This window comes from Volvox carteri (genome assembly GCF_000143455.1).
Source record: "Volvox carteri f. nagariensis unplaced genomic scaffold VOLCAscaffold_24, whole genome shotgun sequence".
NCBI lineage: Eukaryota > Viridiplantae > Chlorophyta > Chlorophyceae > Chlamydomonadales > Volvocaceae > Volvox > Volvox carteri.
Genome location: NW_003307567.1, coordinates 1253670 through 1277804, shown reverse-complemented (window position 1 = coordinate 1277804; position 24135 = coordinate 1253670). Strand labels below are relative to the sequence as shown.

Here is a 24135-nt window from a genome sequence, read left to right as displayed (position 1 = left end):
TATAATCCCTATAATCGACACAGACCACCATGAGCCGACGTACGCAGCGAAACGCATCGAGACATTAGTGCGCCAACTCTCCTTTGCGTTGTCCTACCCTGGACCAAACATAGCCTTTTGGTTCTGGCCTCGCTCCATGACTTTAATAGTAGATTAAGACCCCGAAAACTCCTGGAAAAAGCAATTTTGCAGTCTTTAAGCTGGAATCCCCCGTCGTCGCCTCCGCGGCCATTCTTGTTGATCAGGGTGTTGAAATTGATGGTGCACCGAAAGCAGCCGAAGGCGTAGCCACCTCACCGGCGGGCGCAGGGTCGACACGGCCCTCCGCCACTTGGATAGCCGCTGGGGCAGGAGGCAGAGGCGGCGGCGGCGGCGGCGCAGCAACAGGATCTACATCCACGGAAGGCACCGCTGATAAGCCATCGGCCGCGCTCATCTGCTCAACAGCTGCGGCGGCAAATGCTGGCTGCGAAGGCGACGGTGAAGGCGGCCCCGCCAGGGCCGCGGCCGAGTCAGCAGCTGCCGCGGCCAGCGCCGCATGCACGGCAGAAGATGAAGGACCTGCGCCGGCACCCGTGCCTTCGCCACTTACCCTTCCGCCCGTGGTGCCCGGTGGCGCGGATGGCGGAGAAGACGATTTTGGCGACACTACAGTTCGGACAGGTGGCGGCGGTGGCCGCCAGGCTGGGTTTGCGGGAGGCAGTACGCTTAGGCCGGTGCTGCCGGACGCGCCGCCGCTGTTGCTGGCGCGGCCCGTGCTGCTGCTGCCGGTAGCTCCCGCCAAACCGCTGCTCACTGCTGTCGATGAAGGTGTACCATAAGCCGCTGTGGCCGCCTGCAGCGGCAGCGAGGCCGACGGTGCTATCGACAAAGGGTCCATCTGGGACCCTTGACCCCAGCTGTACGGCATTCCGTTTGCCCTGACTGACGATGACGTCACACCGTACGGGCCGTTGTTACCGGGGTTCGCAGTCGCTGCCGCACGCTCCCAGGGCTTGGGCGGTGCCGACATGCGCGCCTCCGAGAAGGGCCGTGTTGGATCGGGTGGAGCGTCGTTGATATCCGTCTGTGGGACGGAACATGGGAACAGCCATCGATGGCCATCACGGGCTGCGGCGCCAATGGCAGCAAGTCCACGACCAATACGACAAAGTGGTCGTGGTCACAGATAACACTGCGGCCTAAGCTGGCGCTAGATGAAGACAACCAGGCCAACGCAACGACATCAGTAGCCTTCCCTTCCCAGCACCCCCTAGGACAGCTTGCAGTCGAAGCGTACGTTTCTGCATGTGGGTCACACTGCACCCAGCCCTGGCCCTCACCCGGACATTGGGCGGTGTGATGCCCTGCTGCACCATCTCCATCACCTCATGAAAGGACTGCGGGTAAACAGGTTGCTCCGGCGGGGGCCGCGGCACAGTACGACCGTCGGCGCCGGTGGAGCCGCCGCCGCCACCAGTGGCTTGGGGTGTAGCGGCAGGCTTGGGGCCCAGGCCCGCTCCTGCGTGTCGCAAAAGGGACCAGGGAAGTTATGGCAGACCTCGGTGCATGCGGACACATGCGTCACAGGTGCGTACACACACCACAACATCGACGCGTTCTTCCTATAAGAGTCACGTAATCCTCTCGGCCTTAATGGCAAGAAATGACTCTTAACCATGCGAGTACACGTGGCTCTTCTCTACCGGCTTCGCGTTCCTTTCCTTGCTGCTACCATGCTGCCTGGAACACAGACGCCCACGCCCGGGTAACTGGTGAAGTGGGTTTCTTTTTGGGTTAAATGAGCTGCAGATGTTCTCGGCTTTGGGGGCGGAAAACAGCCCGCAGCACGGCGCATTGGGGAAAGAGAAAGGCCGGCAGAGAGCTGGGGGCGAGAGGAGGCGACGGGACAGGAGAGAAGAGCGGTAACGGGAGCAGCAGCTGCCGCAGTGGTGGTGGTAAAGGGTTACACGCAGCAGCATCCGCCGGACCACCATGCGGGCCCACCCACCTACCCAACCAGGTGGGTAAGGTGCGAGAGCCCCTTTGCCGAGGCGGGGCCGGCGGGGCCGAGCGAGCCCGATACTCTTCCACCCGCAAACCTTCGCCCCCCAACCGTCATCACCATCTCGCCTCCATCTCCAACTCCCCGTTCTCGACACACGCCCCGCGCCTCTACCTCACGCCGCTTCACCCTCCGCGCGGGTCAACCCAGACACGGGCAAGTAGACCGCCAGCCAGCAAGGTCCCCGAGACTGAGGCGTCTCCCGGCGGCCGACAAAAAAGCAAAGTAGTATGACAAAGCTACAAGAAACAAGCACACCATGACGCGTGAAAAGCCAACAATGAAGTCAACGAGTCGGGTTCGGCCTGCTAATAGCGATAAACAGAATAAAACCGCACCTCTTCCACGAAACAAGTGGCAAATACAAGTGGCAGTCTAAGCCTCTCCCACCCCTGCTCGTATTCTACATCATACGCCGGAAAGCGTCACGGCTAACACAAACAAGTTACAAGTTACAAGTCACGGCTAACACAAACTAACACAAACTAGAGAGGCCCCCAGGAAGTGAACCCTACCCTTACGCCGTAAACCCGGGGAATGCACCGACACATATTGCCCACAAAACAAGTGAATAGGCGCACAGTCCAGTGCCGATAAACACTGCAGTTTGTCCACCGGCAAAATGACATAGCTGTCAGAGGTTTCCGTTGCCCTTGTCCTTTCAAGCGCATGCAATTAAGCCGATAGCGACACCGCTGTCCCCAAAACTAGAGGCAGCGCCTCTCACAGAGCCTTTGCCGAACTGGACGGGCCGCTGCTGCTAGTCCTGCTTGTCCTTCTTGGTGCTTAAACAAACACTAATCGAAAACGCAAACACTAATCAAACATAAACGAGGAACAGCCCCTGCATGTAAGGACACAACTCAAGGAGAACCCGAGCGCACAACAACTCCTTGCGTAATAACCATGAGGTTTCAGACAGATCTTTAAAAAAGGTTGGACAAACGACATTGTAATTTTGAAAAATGTAAGCAAAGAGGCACACACGAGTGTGCCCATCTCGGCATGCACGCACCATACCAACAACAACTAACTTAGCAGCACAGGGCCCACATGACGTTGACAAGGAAAGCCAGCAACAAGAGCATGTAATGCACCGGCTCAAAAACAATATTCACGCCAGTTGTACGGTAACCAAGACAGTCACCGCTGACAACACTGAAACCGCCGAAACAGCAGCCGGACACGAGATGCACCTTGTCATAGGATGCCCAAACCGCAAACAAGCAATGAGGTCCAGCAGGTTTGACCCGCATTCATAATGACTAAAGAATACACTTAACATAGTACGAAAGATGTGGCCCCAATTACATTAGTATTGGTTCCGGCAGTGGATCCACACAACCAAGCAGCCAATGCCGGTAAGTTCCAGCAAAATTACAGTCCTATCCGTCTAGGCCCACACGCACGCTGCATACATGTTGGGTAGTAAGGATTTGAAAGGAGAAATCCACATGTTACATGTCCCCTCTTTCTCTTCACTCCCAACCCAAAAAGAACGGACTTGACAGAGATACACACATGGATGTACGCCTGGTTAGGAACGCAGGTACTATCACCAAGTACCGAGAGCCCCGAAGCTGATAATGATAACGACTGAACTCTAGTATTAAGCATACCTACCGGGTACAGACTGGTCGTACAGACGGTCGCTGCTGCCGTACTGTCCGGACGCGCTGCTAAGACCACCCATGGGCTGCTGCTGCTGCTGACGACCCGACTGCAGAGAGTGGGTCGAATGTGCCGGTGACGGCGGCGCCGTCACCCTGTACGGCAGATTCTCCTGTTGCTGCTGCTGTTGTCCTGCGCCAACGCCGGGACCGCCGTATGGATTGGCTGCAGCGTTACGGATGGCGCCGTATGGCGTGCCGTACATTGCAGCTCCGCTTCGGCCACCGTCACCGCCGGTTGGACCCGCAGTGGCGGGGCCGCTGTCACCGCGACCATAGTTGTATGACGGCATAGTGTACGATGGCGGGTCAGGCGGGTACGCGTTTGTGTATCCCGCAGCAGCGCGCAGCGAGGCAAAGTTATCCGTCCCCAATCCGCCACCGTAAGGAACGTCGGCACGGCCGTGCATATTCTGGTAGTAGTTGTCCCTGGATGGTGGCGGCGCACCGACGAGCCTGAATTGCAACCGGCGCAGGATGGGGATGGCGCCAGGGAAACCATGCGCAGAAATACAGACATGGAAGGGGGCGTTGGTGCGGGCCAGGTGGAACGATAGGTGCACAGCAAGATGCCGACTGGGATTTCCGCTCTCGACGCAAGCACTCGACCGCTGAGGATTAGGCTCTAATTGACGTGTCCAAAGCCATGTCGCTGGATAAACCTTTTCTCCACAGCCAACCTATATGGTTATTACATGCACGTTCCATGCTTGCAAAACACACTTGAATAGCCCCATCGGAAACCTGTCCCCCATCGAAACTCCCTACGGGCCCCCGACCCCACACCACACCTGCCAGCAGCCTGTCCACGGGTCGGCATGAGGCCATCGACGGCCCCACCGCGCTGCTGCTCCCGCATGAGGGTGACAGCCTCAAGAAGTGCCTGAGATTGAGATTGAGATTCAGGGTCTCAAGTCGGTTGATTAGCGTGCCAGAATGTGATGTCGCGCTTTCCCTTGAGCACAGCTCTTAAGAGCACTGCAAAGATAACTGTTTGCGCAACATTCCGCGGGATGGCTCTTCACATATACGCTCCATCTTCTTCACCATTGGCTATGCAAGCAACTCATTTGCCCGATCTCATGTCTCAAGCTGCTGTACTCCGCACCTGCGTCGAGGCCTTGAGTTCCTCCTGATATCCCTTCAGACTCGTCATCGCCGCGTGAAGCTCCTGAAGAAACGACAGACAGACAAAATCAGAGGTGCATACAAAAGCAATGCAAACACACGTGGTGACTGCGCCAGCTTCAGCTTAGTAGCTAAACACAGTAACTAGGTTGCTTTTCCCCTCCTGAGCTTCAAAACCTCGAACGGCCCCTGTCCCAGGACCGGGCCATCTTTTGAGGTTATTACGCTGCTATCCAAGATTTCGCGTTTTTTGCCCTTCTGTTAGTACTCGTCTTGCCCCTATCGTTCCCTGGACAACCCTCTAGTACAAACGATGTACGCACCTTGCGCTGAGCCTCCTCCGCCTCGCGCCGTTGCGCCTGCCAGGACTCCACCAGGGCACGCAGGCGCGGCAGCACCAGCTGGTGCACTGCCCAGCCAGCCGCGAAGACCACGCCCACGCCGAGTACAACCTTCACGTTCATTGCGTTCAATCGTGTTGAAAAAAAGCAAATAGCTAGGGGTAGCTTAGGCGATAAATACCTACCAGCATGTACACAGGTAGGTATTAGGTTCAGATAATTGAGAAAAAACCTATGGATGGCACGTTCTGCGGGGCTAAATGTTGCCAGCATGTCCTCAGGATGCGGCAGAGAGGAGGCAAAGGGAGACAAAAGGCCCAGGAAGGTCAATTATAAACCCACTCAGTCCGGTTGATGCGTACCTGGCTCCACCGGTAGGTTGGCGCAACCTGAGGTAACAGCGCCGCGGTTCCGCCCGGCTGCACGGCGACCAACTGGGTTGAAGCGGGGTTCACGGCCGTCGCATACGGCTGCGAAGTTGGCTGGGCGGCATATGGCGCGGGCTGGGGTGCAGGGGCGGGTGCAGGTGCCGGTGCCGGAGCGACGGGAGCTGGTGCCACAGGTGGAGGTGCAGGGGCCGGAGGTGCCTCAGGTACTCGACGGAAGGCTTCGTCAATTTCCGCGGCAGTAAGACCCTTTCGCTCTAGGAAGGAGCGCTTGCTGGCGGTGTTGGTGGAGGTCCGGACCTGCGACAAATAGGCCACAGAAGCGAGGCACAGAAGCACGTGCTAAGAAAACACAGGTCTAAAACAAGGGACTCCACGAAGACCAGCGATGGTGTCTAAGCAGAGGGTCCACAGCTGGGGTTCCGACGGTTAAGTCTAGCCACCTGTTCAAAAACAGGAAAAAGCTAAGCTGGTTGTCGTGGCTTAAGAAGATGACTAAACATAAGCACACACTTCTAATATCAGCGCTAAACAGCACATAAGCTTCGCTACACGCCATCGTGGCAAACAGAATTCAGCCTCGGGAGCTCTCTAGCCATACCAGGCAATTTTTTACCTGTGGATGTGAAAGAAAGCCAACAGCGTTCTGAACTTGATCCTCTCGAACGGCAGGAGTGGCCACGGGTTCGGGCAATGGAATTGGAACGCTCGCAGCGATTGGCATCGCCGGTACAACAGTAGGCGCCGGTGGCGAAGTAGTAGGCATCGCAACGCTTGGTAAGGCTGAAGCTCCGGAAGCTCCAGGAACCTGGTTGATGCTTTCCTCCATTCCCTCCCTCACGTCAACTGTTTGCGTAAACAGCTTCCAGTGCAAGGATAGCAAAAGATAAGTCGCCCAATTAATACAGAATAATTATTTTTATTGCGACATTCTTGGTAGATGTAAACCACGTCGTACAGAACGTTTTCCGCCGTACACAACTTCTCTCCGAAAAGCTCTCGCCATAGGCATTTTCAAACCAACGTCTCGAGATCACACAGCGGGATATGGCCGCGTGTCCGCTCGAAGCTCTCAATGGCTTTATTTTGCTGTCAAGCCACTCTCGGAAGACACAGTTAGTGCGATGGCATGCTTGACACGTGGCAACGACCCTCCTAGAGCCTGGATTACAGGTGTAAGGAGCCATCGTGCGGCCAACTGGACCTAAGTGCCAACTCTTGCCATAATTGGCCCACAACCACCAACTTAAACTGGACGACTCGCCAACCCAGATGACCTGACCCACAAAACTAATAGACACCCGCGATGCGTGAAAAGCATTTCGAGACAGAGAATCGGTTTCCCCCGTCTGTGTTAACTCGGCGTAATCTCCCGTCCGCCCCGAAAACCCTCGCGGTCCCGCCTCACCAGCCACGAAAGGGGCCCTCACGACCATGCCGCGTTCCTGCGGATCCCGATGCCAACCCGCAGATAGGAAAAGTTTCTGCCGCAAAGAAATTGCCGCAAAGAAAGGAAGAAACTTCAAGCGTCAAGCAGCTTGGGGTGGGGCGGGCTGGCATCTGGATTCGCAGGGACGCGGCATGGTCGTGAAGGCCCCTGCACAGATAAACCAAATAGTCCGTCCACGAAATGTCCTGGGGGTCTCTCGCTCATGTCCAAGCTTACATGGCCTGCAAACCCACCCGGCGAGAAATAGAAGCGGCACGGAACCCACATTTTATAGCTAAATCATCCGAAGCACGAAAGCGGCAGAGAGCGCAACTTTAGATGCCGCTGCATCAATTGCAGCAGGGACACAGTGTTCACGAAGCCATGGATCCTGTTTAAGACACAGGCCATGTCCCATAGCTCCTGATTTACACACACGAGCAAATGCATATCGTATAAGCCTCCTTCCTGCCACAGCCATGATCTCGGACTTCCAACACGCACCAACCCACCATAATATGCGCATCCTGGGTGGATAGTTGCCTTACACCCTGAGCCGCCGCTTCTTACACCCTCGCTCTCCACAAGTCTCAATTTATTTCCCTAAAAGAGCATTCATCAATCGCTCAGTCGCTAACCAAACAATAATTATACTGGCCCTGCCCTATAAGCACACGAGCGCTCAATCCGCCTGACATCACGCCGGGCTGCGTACATGCGCGCCGTCGCCCGTGTTGGCCGTCGCGACTGCCGCTGTCGACACCGTCAGCCCCAACTGACGTTCCAGCTCTGCCGACGCCGGAAGCGCCAGGGCCACTGCACCCGGCGGACCCTGCAGACACGGACTCAACGGTGAGGGTGCGTTCGCATGTGGTTGGCGGTGATGCAGCTCAGAGCCACTGATGCGACTCATGGGTCCGCCTGGTGCCATCGTGGCACTGAATCCGGGTATGGATTCTGAAGCTGAACCGCTGTCCGCAACACCGAGCCGGCTGTGCTCTGCAATCGTGGTGCTAGGGCCATGGTGGTCATGGATGGACCGGGATGGCGCTGCAGCACCTTGAGGTTTGCAGTGCCTGGCGGACTGGGCCCCAGTCCCCGAAGGTGCTGTGAATGCACGGTAGTCACCTTGCGTGCTGTCACTGCCATCCTCCAGTGCGCCACCTGCCGCCAGAAGTCCCTGGCGCACGCCATTGGAATCGCCATGCAGGCATTGTTGGAATGACGCCATGAGGTGGTGACGGTGGTGGTGGTGGTGGTTGTGATGGTGGTTCATGTCGTGCACGCAGCCAGTGATAGTGTTGACGTCATCATCAGCTGCGGGTGTGGGTGTGCGAGGAGCCGCACCCACGGCCATGGCTTGCTGGGTGTGTACGGCCACGACGCCCATCTCGAAACCTAAATCACCGCCACCGCCGCTTGTGGCACCGCCACCGACGCTGCCATTGCCCTCAGCTCCCAGACCTGCCACATCATCGGAGGCCTTATTGTCCGGGTGGCTCCCAGTTGGCACAGCAGTTACCCAGTTCCGTGCATGGTGGTCTATGATGACCTGCATCGTTGGGTGCACATGTCTTCTTAAACTGAGCCGTGGGCAGGAGCTCACACTCGCAAGGACAGCACACATGTATCATTGCGGGCACATGTATGATGTGTGGAACAGGGAGGTATATCTTCACCCGTGGCAGCTACCCTGTGAAACCCTGCCTTCCCCGTGGCAGCTACCCTGTGAAACCCTGCCTTCCCCGTGGCAGCTACCCTGTGAAACCCTGCCTTCCCCGTGGCAGCTACCCTGTGAAACCCTGCCTTCCCCGTGGCAGCTACCCTGTGAAACCCTGCCTTCCCCGTGGCAGCTACCCTGTGAAACCCTGCCGTTTGTTATAGCCCCAAGAAAGCCGGCCCGGAGGGTAGGCAAAGAGGCGTGGCAATGGCAGGTGTAATGCCGTGCGTGTGGGCAGGATGAAGTGAGATACGGTGCAGCACGCCAAAGACGTTGGCAAGAGCTCCACACACGGCATGTGACAGCTCCATGTCTGTCAATACCGTTCCCTCTCCTTTTCCTCGTGCTTGCAGACATACAGGGTTATTTTTACACCTTTAGGAGGAACACAAACCTCACCACTCCCCCTGCTTGACATCTGTTACGTGAAACAAATAGCGCGAGCATGTAAATAAAGCTCCCTGGTGCTCCTGGCCCAGTACAATGACACGCTGCTGCCACCACAACACTCGGTGCCGCGGGGTTTGCTGTGCTCCAGCCTCACACTTAAACAGCAACTATCCGTTCGCTTTGCTCTGTAAGACTGCACGAAAGAAAAGATTTCATCAATGAACGTTTGAGAATGTCATTCATTTCCTGCGAAAAGCAGCCGCTTAGGTGGCCTTCCACGGCAGCGCGCCAATCGCTTCCGGTGTGAGGAACTTGTCAGTGACCCAGGCCATCTTGTTCCTACCCCCAGCCCCAGGCTGCGGCGGCACTGCTGGGATGCCCGCCGCTCGGGCCCCTATTGGTAGCAGCTAGCAAGGAAGAGATTTTCTTAAGACATGATCCACATTCATGTTTCTCATGTTGACGGCTGGCGGCTTGGGTGGTTTGTTGTAGTGAACTTCCTGAATACTATGCTGAGTATGGAAGTATTCAAGATGTTCACTACAACATGGTTCGTCGGCCATCTCCACACCCACAAAGCACAACGATACAAAAGATTGGAAAAAAGATATACTTAAAGAAACTAATCACTATGGCGTTATGGAGACATCGAAAAGCCCACGGGGTACGGGACCATAATTTTTACGCATGGCTCATGTGCCCTAAAATACGGGGTTTGCACAATTTACCGTCCAAAATGTCCATTATGCCGTAGGTTTCCAACCCTACGTAAATTACGTTACGCTGTCACACCGTAATTTTACGGCCAAATTCAGGGGTGACCATAATTTACTGTAACCGTAAACCGTAAACCGCAGAACCGTATGTTTCCACCCCTAACTGCCCTACACGTACCGTTCCGAATGAGTCGCCCAGCACGTTGACCACGGTCCGGCAGCGGTCGAGAAACCAGTCCACAGCCAGGATGATGGCGATATCCCCTGCAAACTGCTCCAGTTCGACAGCCTGACAGCGGGTGAACGAATGAAAATGAGCCGTCAGGAAGAGGAAAACAACGGAATGTTGATGTGCAAAAAGGCCCAGCCGCCCTTTTGTCCTATGCGCTTCACTTCCGGCTGGTTCAGCGAAGTTGCAGCCCCCGGGACTTCGGCATGGACATGCACCGCCTCAGCGAAGTTCAGCTATACCCATCAAGCACGAACACCTATCCAATTCGCAGCCTCTGCAATCGAACATTACTGGCAATATCTCAGAATGCATTCGCAGCCTTGCCAGTTTATGGCCGGAAGTGTAACTGTAGCGGGAGTCGAAGTATTATCTGCCATGGCAACAACTTGGCCGGCCCAGTCTAGTCCATCCGTCTATCACTATCACCACCACAGGTGCAGTCCTGGTTCTCGTGTTGAAATCCTGACAGACAGGCGCACGCAGACCCCCGCACGTTCTTTCGGGCCCAGCCCCTCCGACTGCTCGCCTGCAGCACCATGAGCATCGTGACCAGGCCCGCGGATGGGATGCCCGCCGCGCCCACAGCTGCCAGCGTGGCCGTCAGTGCGACGATCACGGTCCCGGCCGCGCCCAGGACCACTCCGTGGGCCTGCCAGAGGGGGCGATGGATGGTAGGGATAGAACGGATATCCATTTCACGTACCGAAAAGGTGCATACGTACCCCGACCCCGACCCCGAAAACGTGCATACGTACGTGTACCTGGCCCAGACTTGTCGCCTCCTAAAACGCAATATGGGCTCACGATCTACACCCGAAATGCTTGTAGGAATGGGAACCCCCGCAGGCACAGATATCGCGGAGTAGGTAAGGCAATTGTAGGAAATGGATTGGACGAAACATGGCGCGCGTTAGAGGGAAAGTACCTGTGCGATGAAAATGACTGTGACAGCCTCGTACAGCGCTGTGCCATTCATGTTGACGGTGGTGCCCAGCGGCAAGAAAAACTGGACGACCCGTGGGTCACAGCCCATGGCGACGGCGGAACGCATTGTGATGGGCAGCGTGGCGTTGGATGAGTCCGTTCCGAAGGCGGTGACCATGGCCTGGGAGAAGCCCCTGCAGTGCATCAATGCAACTTCCCATCTTCCCATAGCAATCTCTTCGCATTCGCGTTTTTGGATGTTTTTGCACTTCGCGCAGCAGCATCACATTTGAATATCATCCCGCCGCACCTCCCGCAACGCAACGCGGCGAATATGGGGGTTTGAGCTGAAACAATTGTTGATAAACAAATACGTTGTATCCTTTGTTTTTTTAGCAAGTTTAGCATGTTGTAAATTGCTGATTTTAATAAAATAATTCTTCATGAAAAAAATGAACGTTATCGTGGCAAATGGCAGACGGATACGTTTGTGACAAACCGCAGGACACATCCTTCTCTTTCATTTCGCGAGTGTCTTTTCCTATCGTATCGTACCCCATCCTAACCCCATCCTACACTACCTTCGCTTCCCTGTTACACAAGTCACGACGGCCGCATATGACCCAGATGACTCACATAACCGCATTCAAAAAAGACACAGGAGTGGAAGGAAAGCGTGAGAACTTGGCCTCTTGCCACCCACCTGTACACCTGTCCAGGGTTGCGCCGCGTGGTTACGTAGTATATGATGGGCAGCACAATGAAGCCCCACAGCAGCAGCCCCAGCAGCACAGCCAGGATGAAGAGGCCCAGGGCCACCAGAGTAGCTGCCAGGTTGCAGGCCCTGGCGCAGAGGGTTGAAGAGGAAGGAACGGGTGTTGGAACAGTGGACAGCGCAGCGGGTGGAAGCAGAAAAGTGGAAAATGGATGTGGAGAACCGGACAAAACGCGATAAAATGGGAGGGAAAATAAAATGCGCGATTATGGACGGGGTGAGAGCCCTCAATGTTGCCCCTGTCGACTCGAAAGTCTCGCACCTGTGTGTAAAATTAAGATTGTTCAGTGTCGCAATGATGAGATAGATCTCTGACAGGCAATTGAATGCGTGATCGCAAGTGTTCCGTCATGGCATGCACGCGACCCAGCGCGCGCGTTCACATTAACGCAGTAAACTGAACTGGACAAGGAAACACCCCATGACAACACCCATGGCGACTTAACGCTCGAGAGAAGGTTCAGGCCAATGGAAGGCAGCCACTCATTCGCCTACTCGAGTCATGTCCTGCCCCAGGTATCGTCGTCGTGTGGAGCGACACGAGCGCCCACGCCCACGCACCTGCAGATGGACGTGGTGATGAGCGAAGCGATGCCAATGGGGGACGTCCAAATGACCCAGTTGACAATCTTGCCGATGGCGTCGTTAAAGACGTTGATGAGGGCTACCATGGGTGCCGCCTCGGTACCCATGGCCGACAGCGCTGCGCCCATCAACAGCGACACCGTAATGATCTGAGAAGGGGGGGGGCAATAGGGAGAGGTACACAGGCACACAGGCGTGGCGGTTCGATCGTGGGACCGCGCTTGCACGTCCCAGCGCGCCCTCTTATTCTTAAGGGGCCCGGTTCGGCGCTTCCTTACACTGCCTTCCATCTTGCAACCCTGGCACAAGCAGCCACCTTGGCCTGACGAACAGCATCCACAGACGCGGCACGCTGGCTCAGATTTCATCTAGAACCTATCTACCTACCTACCTACCTCCTTACCTACCTACCTGCTTACCTACCTATACCCAGCGCATTGCGCTTAGCAACCCGGTCGCTCTAGCAACCCGCCCAAAACAACCACATCCATGCAGATGCATGCACCCACCCACGCACCCCGAGCACATTCATGCTCGCCGCCGCCTGGAACACATTGTCCGGGAAGGCCGACTTGATGACCCCCAGGAACGCCTCCACGGGACTGCCGTGCTGTCCCGCAGCGCTCGTGTGGCTGGCCACCTTCGCCTGGTTGGCTGCGTGGCAGCTGCCGGCGTCCCCAGAGCCCGGATCCAGCTGGTCGAATGGGGAACCACGACCGGGCTGTATGGTACAAGCGTGGCGCGAAACGCAGCGCAGCAACGCAGCGCGGAGGAAGGGAAGTTGCGGAGGAGGAGGGCAGCGAGCGGGGGCGCACAGGCAGGCATGTTATGACTTGTGGGAAAGGAGCATCGCGCGGCACAGGATGAGGTTGAAGTGGGTTGTGCAAAGACAAGGCATCCAGGCCGCAACCAGGGCAAATGCGCAATGCTTCCCCTCCGACAGGGATGTGCGGTGTGTTTACAAATCCCAGGGGTATGTGGCCAAGATGAGGGAATGTAATGAAGGTCCAAAAGTGTTGAAAGAGCCGCACGCTCACATTTCCTTTCCTTACCCACCTCTGCTCATGCTCACCTTGCGTTAGTTTCCTTACCAACAATCTCAGACGTTATATTTAAGTTTTGCAGATTTTTATAACCCCGTGCTTACTTTTACGATATTGACGATGGCGATGCCCAGTACCACGGCGCCCATGGTTGTGGCGAAATAGTACAGCAGCGTGTAACGAGCTACCTTGCCCATGTCGGCCGTGGACTGCCGCAAAGCGCACACGCCTGCAGCCAAATACACCTTCAGGTATTAGTCTGGAGCCCTGTTTAGACCCCGGACAACTCCGGATTTAAGAAGCATACGGAAAGAACGCCTCGCACGTGGTACGTTGGTAGGCCTAGGCCTATCTTCACGCGCTTTCCCAAGCTATCCGTTGAAGCTATCCATTTGCGAACGCACAGGAGACAGCTGGGGCGATGCACCTTACAATGCTTGACGCAGCCACAGCCGCGTGCGTGTTGCACAACCGTGTGTCGCGTGGTGCCGCCGTACCAGCACCGTGCCCGCCGTACCGGCGCAGTGCCAGTACGAGCCCCGGGAGGGCCTAAGACCTCTGGGACGCCTGCCCTTGACGTTGGTTGGTAAAACCCCGCATGGCAAGCATGTAATCGAAACCGTTGAGTGGCAAATCGGCCTCCACCGCTCATTTGCCTGTGTGCCCTCGACGCCATCCCCGATCCCATGTAAAACCACCGAGGAACTTCATTCATATGCCATTTCATTCACATATCGAGTCAAGCGCTTTTAATCCGTGTTCGCCTTCCTTAGAAAAATATGGGGTTGCGGGTTTGATCACAAAATTTCGCACATATGGGGTTGTGGACCCCAGGCCGACGGCCAAAGGTAAAATAACCGACAATAACCAAAAGTTGATCCTACCTGCCATAACCGAAGCTGTTATGAGCGGCAGCACAAGCATCTTCAGCGTGCGCATCAGCAGGTCGCCCGGAAGGCCGATAATTTCAAGCGACAGCGGCGACAGCTTGGCAAAGGACAGAGCAGTTCCCAGCACTACTCCTACAGCCACCCCTGCCAGGGTCGCCAGCAGCAGCGGCTCGTGATGCACGCAATGCCTGATCGCCCGCCTGAGGCGGCTGAACCGGACAGCCTGGAGCGCTGCGGGGTTGAGGCGAAAAGCGAGTCACAGAATTGAAGGCGACGTGGGTAAAAAGTAATGGTTGTTTCTCTTCCATTCATGGAACATCCCGAAGGCAGCAGAGGCCCCAGCGCGCACTCGCCTCGGGACCCGGCATGGCTCCTGGCTCCAGGCAAGCGGGTTGTATGGGACGTACGGAGGGAGAGCAAGGCTGTTAGAACCTCAAATCAGTGACCAGTAACACGTGCGACAGCTGGGGTCCTTTGATATATGGCCAAAATCACAGCCAACCCGGCGTACATCTGTTCAGACAGTAGGCGTGCACCTTCTGCCTCCCGTTGGTCTTCCTTGATGTTAATGCCCATCTGGCCATCAACAACGGAGAACGACGCAACGTTTAGTAACCATATTTTCTACAGACTTGCCACATCGGCGCGATTGCTGATGACAGGCAAAGAAAGTTTATTTAGCCATGTAAGTTAGGTATGGGGCACCTACGCATCATCACGCTAGAATAGTCATTACCGTAAGAACATGCTGGATCATCTCAATGCCTAAGCGGAGGGTTGGCGTTGGGCCCGGGAAAAAACATTATCACCAGTTCCGCCGTACGGCGGGGTCGCAAAGTGACAGCCCAGCTGACCTTCTGTCGACCAATGCCCTTTACTGTTTCAAAACAAACATAATTAACTCTCGTGAATAATACTTTAAAACGCACAATTCCGCTGCCTGACAAGTCAACGAATTACCCTAGGCAGGAGCGCGCTCGCTTCTAGCTTCGTTGCACCTTTACTACAAAGTTATATCCAAGTATGACTTAGTATCTGGGTACTCGGTGGTTAAGAGCTGCTTCGCAGATAGGGGAAAAGTCGCTTTAAAATGGCTTCGCCTGCACCCCATCAGCAGCCACAACCAAGTCCTATGGGCACGCCGCGCAACGGGGTTGCACCTTCAGAGCTTAACGGATCTGCCCAGCCACCCGGCAAGACTGAAAAGGTCTGGGTAGGCGTGCGCATCCGTCCACTGTTGCCTCACGAAAAGGAGGCTAAAGAGGCAGTGGCGTGGACAGCTGGGAATCAAAGCACCTTAACATGTTTGGCAGAAGAGAAAAATGCTTACCAACAGTCTACATACCAGTATGACAGAGTGTTCGGGGAACGCACCACATCTGAGGAAGTGTATGCATCCGCAGCGCAGCCAATGGTGAGGTCCGCCATGAAGGGCTACAACTGCACCCTCTTCGCCTATGGCCAGACCGGCTCCGGCAAGACAACCACGATGCGCTCGGTTATGCGCCACGCGGCCAAGGACATCTTCAATTACATAGCTCACTCGCGCGACCGGGAGTTCATGTTGAAAATGTGCGCCATTGAAGTGTACAATGAGGTGGTGCATGACTTGTTCGTCGATACGGACACAAACCTCAAAATCAGCGACGACAAGGACAGGGGTCCCGTTGTCGTGGACCTTACGGAGCAGAGCATCGAGTCCGAGGAGCATCTCCTTAAGATGCTAAAAGCAGTAGAGGGCCGCCGACAGGTACGCATGTGCAACAACCCCCCTTGCCCACGTCCGGGGTCCATGGTTACCTCCAGGTCATTTGTTACAATCCATGTAACACGGTCCACGGCAATCCCCATTGAAGGTGCGGGAGACTAGGATGAACCAGAAGAGCAGCCGGTCGCATCTCGTTGTGCGGCTATACGTGGAAAGCAGAGCTGCACCGTTTTCGACGGGTAGGTTAAAGTTGGAGAGCGCTCCCTTAGGCGATATAACAAATCGATCCTCGCTAAACTGTCGTGGGCTTCTTCATGCAGTAGAAGAGGACGAGGACATCATGAGCGACGATAGCTCCGCTTGCGGGGAAGGGAGCAGCCTGCGGGGCTGCGACAGCCTCAAGGACCTGGCACCCGTACTATCCACGATCAACTTTGTGGACTTGGCGGGTTCGGAACGGCTTTCTCAGGCCAGTGTGACAGACGACTCCGACAGGGAGAAGCTACGGCAAAAGGAGGTGGGTGCAGACGTAACGCTGGCTGGATTCGTCACCATGAACTGAAGTCCGGTATTGTTTTGCGTACGGATGGCACTGCTCTGCACAGAGCCTCATCCTTTCCTTGCTTATTCGGCTTTCCCTGGGGCTTCTCAACAGGGTTTGCAGCTAAAAAGGAAGGCATTAACTGGGGGTATTGGGTGCCTAAGGGATGCCTCGCTCTAAACTGCGTTTGGCTTCCCACGAGATCACAACTTGCAGCCGTGGTGGTCTCTTGTTGCAGGCGAGCAACATCAACGTCAGCTTGTTGACGCTTGGCAAAGTCATTCGTGCGTTGGGCAAGCGTGGCGACCATGTGCCGTACCGTGAGTCCAACCTGACGCGCATTTTGCAGCCATCGCTGTCCGGGAACTCGCGCATGGCCATCGTCTGCACGCTTTCGCCAGCCGCGGGTGGGTGCAGCAAGGCCACAGGGCTGGGGCCTGTAAAACGGCAAACCCCGGGGTATGGTAGGGCAGGCAGGTGTATTAGTTGAACAACCATCTACAGCTAGCCTACAGCTCATAATTGGGACCTTGTATCTACCCGTATGTATGATATTAGAATAGAGCGTTGCACACACCATGACGGGACATGCTATGGGTGTGCTCCTGTACCTAGGTACGTCCCAAGCCATAGCAACGTTGTGTCGGCCCAAGCCGTCGACATTTTTTGAGGCGTCATCCACACTTTGCACGGCGCGATGCACATCTTTGACGGGTCATCCTATTTTCGGCCGGAGTTGTGCACTCGCATGGCTTACTAAACCCGCCGCCGTCAAATGCAAATCTGGATGCGTTGCTGCTGTGCTATGGGTAGGGCGGTCTGTATGCGGTCAAACCCGTAAGCACGTAGTCTGTGCCTGGGGTGCGTACCATCGGCATAACCAGTATGCCTCTCGCTAAGGACACCTTTCTGTGTGGCCCAGGGTCCGTCGAGAACAGCCGGGCCGCGCTGCATTTTGCCAATCACGCTAAGGCAGTGACCATGCGGCCGGTAATGAACGAAGTGCGCAACGAGCAGGCGCTTATCCACAAGATGGAGGCGGAGATCGTGGAGCTGCGCCGAAGGCTGGTAGGCACAGGCGGGCAGGCGCAGGCGGGCTGCTGGCCCGCAGGCACAGGCGGGCTGTGGATGCACGGGGGAACCACTAGAATACTTCAGGATGATCGGGCCTTGGTCTCAAACTTGCTTCAGCAAGCTTCCGCTGGATTACAAGGCTGCTCCGTCCTTATACTGAAGTGATGCACACCTTACCAGATCCCATTTTGGTGCCGTGCCCGTCAGGATCAAAGCAGCACTAAGCAGCTACTTGCTGAGAAGGACGCTCAGATTAAAGCCAAGGAAGATCAGGTGCGTCCGGCTGACCTTTTCCAGGCATTGCCCCATGTCGTTGCAAGTAATCCTGCTTCCTATAAAAATGAGTGCGCATAATCCTGCGAATAGTGCTAGGCGAGCTCACCGCTTCTTCGGCACGAGGTTGGAACACACAGGGAAGTGCACTGTGCACCGCAGCATTGGCATGTTGAGGCACCCGTCCCGAAACATTCATTATTGTGCACTATTGCGTGGGTACCTTGACGGTGCAGATGCGTCAAGCGCTGCAAGAGCACGAGGCGCTGAAGAGGCGCCTGACGCAGATGGAGAAGTTTATCATCCGTGGAGGGTCAGGCAGCCCCGCACCGGTAAGGTTGGCTTATAGATCCGGGCAGGTCGTGTTCTTCTCTGGCCTAAAAGCGAGTCGTCAGCTACTTTTCGCCCACAGTGTATCGCCCCGGAGTGACCGATAGCCGCCCTTCGCTTTCATGCCAAACAGGCCCTGCGGCGTAGCTTCGATGGCGTGGAATCTTTGACAGCGTCGTTAGCAGCTGGCGGCAATGGACACGGTAGCCTAGGTCGTGGACTGGGGACTTTTGGTGCAGCCGGCGGAGCTGGGGTGCGGGCGTCCTGGACGCCTACCAATCCATCGCCGCTCGACGCCCGTGACAGGCCAAGTGGTGGAAAGACTGGAAAGGGGCTTGGCAGGTGCGCATTGTTCACGTGCCTTGAAATAAGATAGAAGTCTTTCTGGTGAAAGCACCCCGGTTCCACGTCGGGTTGTAATCATGCCGTGTGGTGCGTGACTCCATCTTGCGTTCGTCAATGGCAGGTCCTACGCGAACCCGAACCGGCTATTGCTGGACTACATTATACCGCCAAACGTGCGCGAGGCTGTCAACCGGCTTCGCAACGAACATGCAGTGTTCCGCCTTGGTGCGTCTCCAGCCGCGGGGAGGTTTGGACAAAGTGCAGACGCATCAGCTTACAACCTGCGACTGGAAATCGGCAGGCTGCAGGTACGGTGTGCACGTATATGCGGTTTGGGGATGTAGTATGGGGAGCATAAATACCCAGCTAGGACGGGATGCTGCTGAAGCGCGCATGCTTCTTCATATCGGACAATTCATGTCAGTAGCAATTCACTCTGCCCTGAGGCGCAGTCCACCTTACGTGAATGCAATGCAGACACCTGATGGGCAAAAAGCGCAGGAGGCGCTTTCAGCGCTGCAGGCCGAGGTCCGCTGCCTCAGCCAGCAGCCCGAGGCTGCAGCAGCGTTCGCAGCTGCTGCCGCCGCCACTCCCGATACCGCTGACCAGTTGCTTGGACAGCTGACGCAAATGCTCCTAACCATGGAGCAGCGTCAGCAGGATGGGCAAGCGGCTGGATCCCAGGCGGCGGCGGCTGCAGCAGCTACGAACGCAAACGCAGGTGCAGGTGGCTCTGGTGGCGCCAATGCGTCATCGGCTCCCAGCCCGCAGCCTCAGGAGCAGCAGCGGCCGGTGGTTCAGTCGGAAGCGGAAGCCAGCACGATTGCTTACCTGCGGGCCGAGGTTGTGCGCCTGGAGAGGCTGAAGGAAATCAACCTGCAGACAAACCAGGCCATCGAATCGCTGCTGCGGAAGGTGGCAGTGATGGAGCAGGCCGGCCTAGGTAGGTACGATGGATAGCTCTGTATCTTCGGATGTCAGGTGTTGCATTGGGAAACTAGTCATCTTTAACCTAAATCCGTGTGACCTTCCTACCGTGGGGTTTCCCTCCTCTAAATCGCATGCTAACTTGTGCCAAGCGGGGCGCTGCACGCAATCCAAAGGCCACATCGTGTGCAAAGAATGAAAGTGCTCTTGATTCGGTGGCCATGCTCTGCTGGAACCATGCAGGTGCTAGCGTGCAGCTTGATGGTCTGCCCCCGATGCCGAGCGTGGTAGAGCGGCTGCACAGCGCGCTGCAGGTGAGAAGCTCGGTGCCTACTGTGAAGTGTAATAGGGCTCTTGCTACGGCGCAACCATCGCGCATCAGGAGGCTGCAACTGCCAAGCTCCGGGGTACTCAGCTGCCTCGTTCGCGCTGTATCGCAGGAAGCTGATGCACTTGAGGAGGATGACGCGGAGATGGACGCCGCTGGCATGGAAGCGGGCAACCGCGACGATGCCGGTGTAAGGGTGAACAGTGTCGTCACACCAGCTCGTCAGCGCGTAGTCTCAGCAGATGATGGCGAGGTGACCAGTGCCCCCCGCTATGATTCCCCCAGCACCTCGGCGCAAGTTGCCGAAGCTACCACCACGGCGGCGGTCCCCAGCCCTGCACGGCTCACCGGGAACAAGCTGCCCCGACATCAGCTGAATGTCGATGATGCTGACGATGGCAGCTTCGCCGTGGTTCTAAAATCCCCGCGGCGCGCACTGGTAGCTTCACCCCATGGGGCTGCTGCGCCTGCACACTCTGGTCCACCCGGAGCAACGCCTAACAGCCGAGTTCATCCCGGTGGTGCGTCTGCAGGCGTCGAGGGCATCCATATGCTACCGCCGTTGCCACCACAGGCGGACGCTGCTCAGCGCCGTGGCGCCGACAGGTAAGCAACGTCGTTATCTTAACCCATACTTCCCCCGTGGAGAAATCTACCCTCTAACCCAAACATTCCTGCTGTCATACAGCTTGATGGAGAGACATGCTGGCTCACAACCCTATAGTGAGCAATCAGTGCCGAACTCCGCCAGTCATAGCTATTGAAGGATGGCACCTTGCATTGAAGGTTTGCTTTCCTGCTCTGACTACATTCGGCACAAGACGCGGAGGACCTAAACGGGAGCTGCGTATTTACTGTAACGGTAGAACCTCGGCACGCAGTAGCTTTATTTTATTCGGTATTTGTGTCGCTGCGCATCCTCGTGTGCTGCTCACAGTCGCCGTCCCCCCGCGCTAACACTGCAGTCCGCGTCCTGGCACTGACACCGATGATATGAGCTTGCGGCGCATGCGCACACCATCGGTGTCAATTCATGCGTCCGACATGGAGCCAATATCCGGTGGCCGGCGCACGGCCAGCGCCAGTAGTCGGGGTGGTCTTCTGCGCTGTGACACGGAGCGCGCCAAGCGGATTATCAGTCGCGAGAAGGACGCCATTCATGCTTGGTACGTTCTTGTCTCTCCCATAAGTGCCCTGCATTCAGCAGGAATAGGCCAATCCTAGGACCATACTTATCCACTGCATGCATGGATAATATGGCCCTGTGTGTCTGTATGGGCTGAGCAACAATGTCAAATGAGCCATGTCCGCCTGCTTACATGGGCTTTGTCCGTGCGGCCCCTGCATAGGTACGCCACTGAAGTGGCGCGGCTAAAGGGGGCCTTCCGTGAGCAGGCGCAAGCAGACGTGGCCGCCATGCAGGAGGCAGTGGCGAAGTACCGGGCCATGTTTGAGGAGACGCAGGAGCGCGTAGAACGACTCAACGTGCAAAAGCAGTTGCTTATGAAGCAGGTAGGGTGCTGATCAAGGGTATTGGACCGAATCCATGGCCGTATTGGCTATTTGCTCAAGCTTCGGCATGGACGGATGCAGATACCTGGTGAAAGTATTCCTGTCCTGGCTGTGTCCAGGTCCTTGCGAACCTAGCAATCCCGACGCGCTTTGGCACTCGCAGGTGCTGCACCTCGAGCTGGAGCTAGTTGAGGCCGAGCAGCAAGAGGCACAGAGCCGCCGAGAGACAGCTGCACTGAAGGTGTGGTTCTGTACCCATTCCCCCCAGTGCGAAAAAATGTCGCTTTGCCGCTCACATTTCGCGCATGTATACGCAGCAGTTTTTTCCGTTGTCGCTTTCATTATAACAAGGTAGATTAGCAGGGCCCGTCCTGCTGCAGTATCGAATACCACTTGCGCAGGTCTGAAGGTTATGAGTCTCTGCCCCCATCCGCTCCTGGACTGAGCTGAGATTTTGACGTGCAATCCATGCTGCAATGATTCACGCGACCCCGCACAGGAGGAGCTTCACCGAGCGAACGAATCCGCCAAAGCGGCTCGGCAGATGGCACTGCAGGCGCAGGCCGTTGCCCTTCAACACGCCAAAGAGGCCCAGCTGCAGAACCTTCCGGCAGGTGAGGAAACACTCTCTGCATGCTTATGGTTCCACCCTTCTGCGGTCACAACAACGTGTGCCTTGCAGGGTTGTGTCCGAAGGAAGATAACCATCTTAAATAGGCGAACCCTGTTAACGCGGATCCAAAACACGCTGTAGGGCCGAAGCCGGGCCGCAGAGTAATCACCTGATTACGGCTGCGGGCCAAACTATTACAATACCACACTGAAACACACATATGCCATCCTTGTGTACAGATGACCCGGACGACTTGGAGGACTGGGTCAAGGCGCCGACGTGTGCGGTAAGGTTTCATCGCGTGTTTGTTCTTAATCCTTGTCCATCCTGCACGAAAACAGTTGTTCCTGGCACAACGAGTGGTGCTCAACAGGTCAACTAACCCTTGCATTCTCGCCTATTCCTAAGTTGTCGTCGGCCCTCTGAACCTGGTCCTCCCTTATGCAGACTCTGCTGGCCTGCATCTGCGAACTATGGCACAAGCTACACGTCCCCCTCGTGTACCGTAGCCGTTTCTTTTTGTACTTCCGATCCAAGGAGCTCATATACTTGCAGATGGAGCAATGCAGGCTTAAGCATCGCCTTGAGCAGATGGAAAAGGAGACCGACTACCTGGGCCGCAGCAAGCCACTCGAAAAGGCTAAACGGGCATTGGAGGTAAGGATGCGATCATGCGAGGAAAACGAACCCTGATCTATCCCTTCGTAGCCCGCTCTACGGGATGGCAATGCAGGATAACTCTCCCCCTGGGTGACAACGAACACATGTTGCCCCCTGCAGCTGGAACGGAAAGTGCTGGCGCAAGGGCTCCGGCATTCGTGTACCGACAGCGAGCGGGAAGCGCTCTACAAGGCCTGGGATGTGCCCCCCGAGAAAAAGGAGCGCAAAATGAGGCTCGTCAAAAAGCTCTGGGACCCAGAGTACACACGTGATGAAGGTGCGTCGTGTCCCAACTTGGCCGGCTTCCCATCATCCCTGCATTCGGTTCCTGCCCGCATACATCCACGTGCACGCAATTCAAGTAGTTCGTTGCGCTGCTACAGCAACCAGCTTTCATCGTGTTTGCTTTCATCGAAGCCTTGCAGTCTGCGGTTGGCACTATCACGCTTGGCTCATGTGCTGTTCACTATATTGATGTTAACTCACCTTTTGAAAAGCAAACTACGTTCCTTCCTATCCCTTGACCCCTCATAGCCGGTATGGAGACGTGTGCCAAGGTAGTCTGCACGTTGGCCGGGCCCGACGCCACAGAGCAGTTCATGCAGCTGGTGTTCGGTAATACCGCTGAAGGTGAGTGAGATATCAGTGTGGAGAGAGCGATGGGCGGTGCCTGAGCCCTGCATAGCCCCTGTATGAACCTTTAAGCAAACCATACCCTGAACACATGTATGCCCGTCGTGCTGATCCTTATGATTCCTTGTCGTAATATTCGCACGCCTGTCAAGCCTGCACATCCCGTTTGCCGGTCGCCTTCCTTCGCAAGGCGCAACCACGTTGGTGCACGCCGCAAGCTTCGCTAGCCCCTGCTCATCCCGTCCATCTGTCTGTATATTTTTACGCCGTGAGCCTCGTATTCTTTGGTAGCACGCTCTGTGCCGCTCTAGTTGATACCGTTCATCTGTTTCGTCAATCTTTCCAGACTGCATTGCTGAAACACTGCTCCCACGTATGCGCGATGCAGCGTGCGCTCGCCCAACCCAAGTCGGCGCGCTGGTCAGCACGCTGGTGCGCCGGGTCACGACTCCGCGACATCGGAAGACTATGTCATCAAGCGGGGCTGTCCCAACGCTGACGGCCATGTCGGCAGGCCACTTCGCCAACGCAACCAGCAGCGGGCAAGTCAGTGAAGCCGCTACCCCCCGGCGGCAGTCAAACTTGATGGCAAGCATTGCCGGACGCATGGGGTCATTCGTGGCGCAGCCAAACAAGCTGGCCGGTGCACCGCCGCCGCCGGGCGGCGTGGGGACGTCGTCCGTCGCTGCAGCGCCACCGAATGCTGCGCCATCACTACCAGCTACTGCCCCGATACCCCCCCTTTCGGTTCCAGCTGCGGGACTTGGGCCAATGGCGCGCGGCCTCGCAAACTCGGGCGCGTTCGGCAACCCGGTCCCGCCGCTGCCGCCGCCTCACCCGCCTGCGGTGATGGGTGGCGGTGCACAACCGGCGCCGTTGTCATCCCGGGGACGCGCAACATATGCCGTTGGCAGCTCG

At 56.4% G+C, this 24135-nt stretch overlaps 3 protein-coding genes across 3 annotated transcripts; 1 reads left to right on the top strand and 2 right to left on the bottom strand.

The window, feature by feature from the left end:
- Positions 1-241: 241 nt before the first annotated feature.
- On the bottom strand, positions 242-7513 carry VOLCADRAFT_92158 (uncharacterized protein; the record flags this gene model as incomplete). The annotated part of the gene is made up of 8 exons (XM_002951504.1): positions 242-1066; positions 1323-1501; positions 3668-4170; positions 4506-4597; positions 4823-4885; positions 5166-5294; positions 5546-5869; positions 7511-7513. The coding sequence occupies 8 exons, from the start codon at positions 7511-7513 to the stop codon at positions 242-244; spliced, it is 2118 nt and encodes a 705-aa protein (XP_002951550.1).
- A 2423-nt stretch (positions 7514-9936) lies between these two features.
- VOLCADRAFT_61486 (uncharacterized protein) lies at positions 9937-14439 on the bottom strand (the record flags this gene model as incomplete). Its single annotated transcript, XM_002951503.1, has 8 exons — positions 9937-10088; positions 10576-10705; positions 10982-11174; positions 11684-11824; positions 12317-12489; positions 12858-13034; positions 13494-13612; positions 14268-14439. Coding segments are annotated over 8 exons (1257 nt in total), but the record flags the coding sequence as incomplete, so codon positions are not given.
- Positions 14440-15405: 966 nt separating this feature from the next.
- On the top strand, positions 15406-17761 carry VOLCADRAFT_61530 (CENPE type kinesin-like protein; the record flags this gene model as incomplete). The annotated part of the gene is made up of 5 exons (XM_002951584.1): positions 15406-16023; positions 16130-16224; positions 16378-16456; positions 16725-16929; positions 17445-17761. The coding sequence occupies 5 exons, from the start codon at positions 15406-15408 to the stop codon at positions 17759-17761; spliced, it is 1314 nt and encodes a 437-aa protein (XP_002951630.1).
- Positions 17762-24135: the final 6374 nt, after the last annotated feature.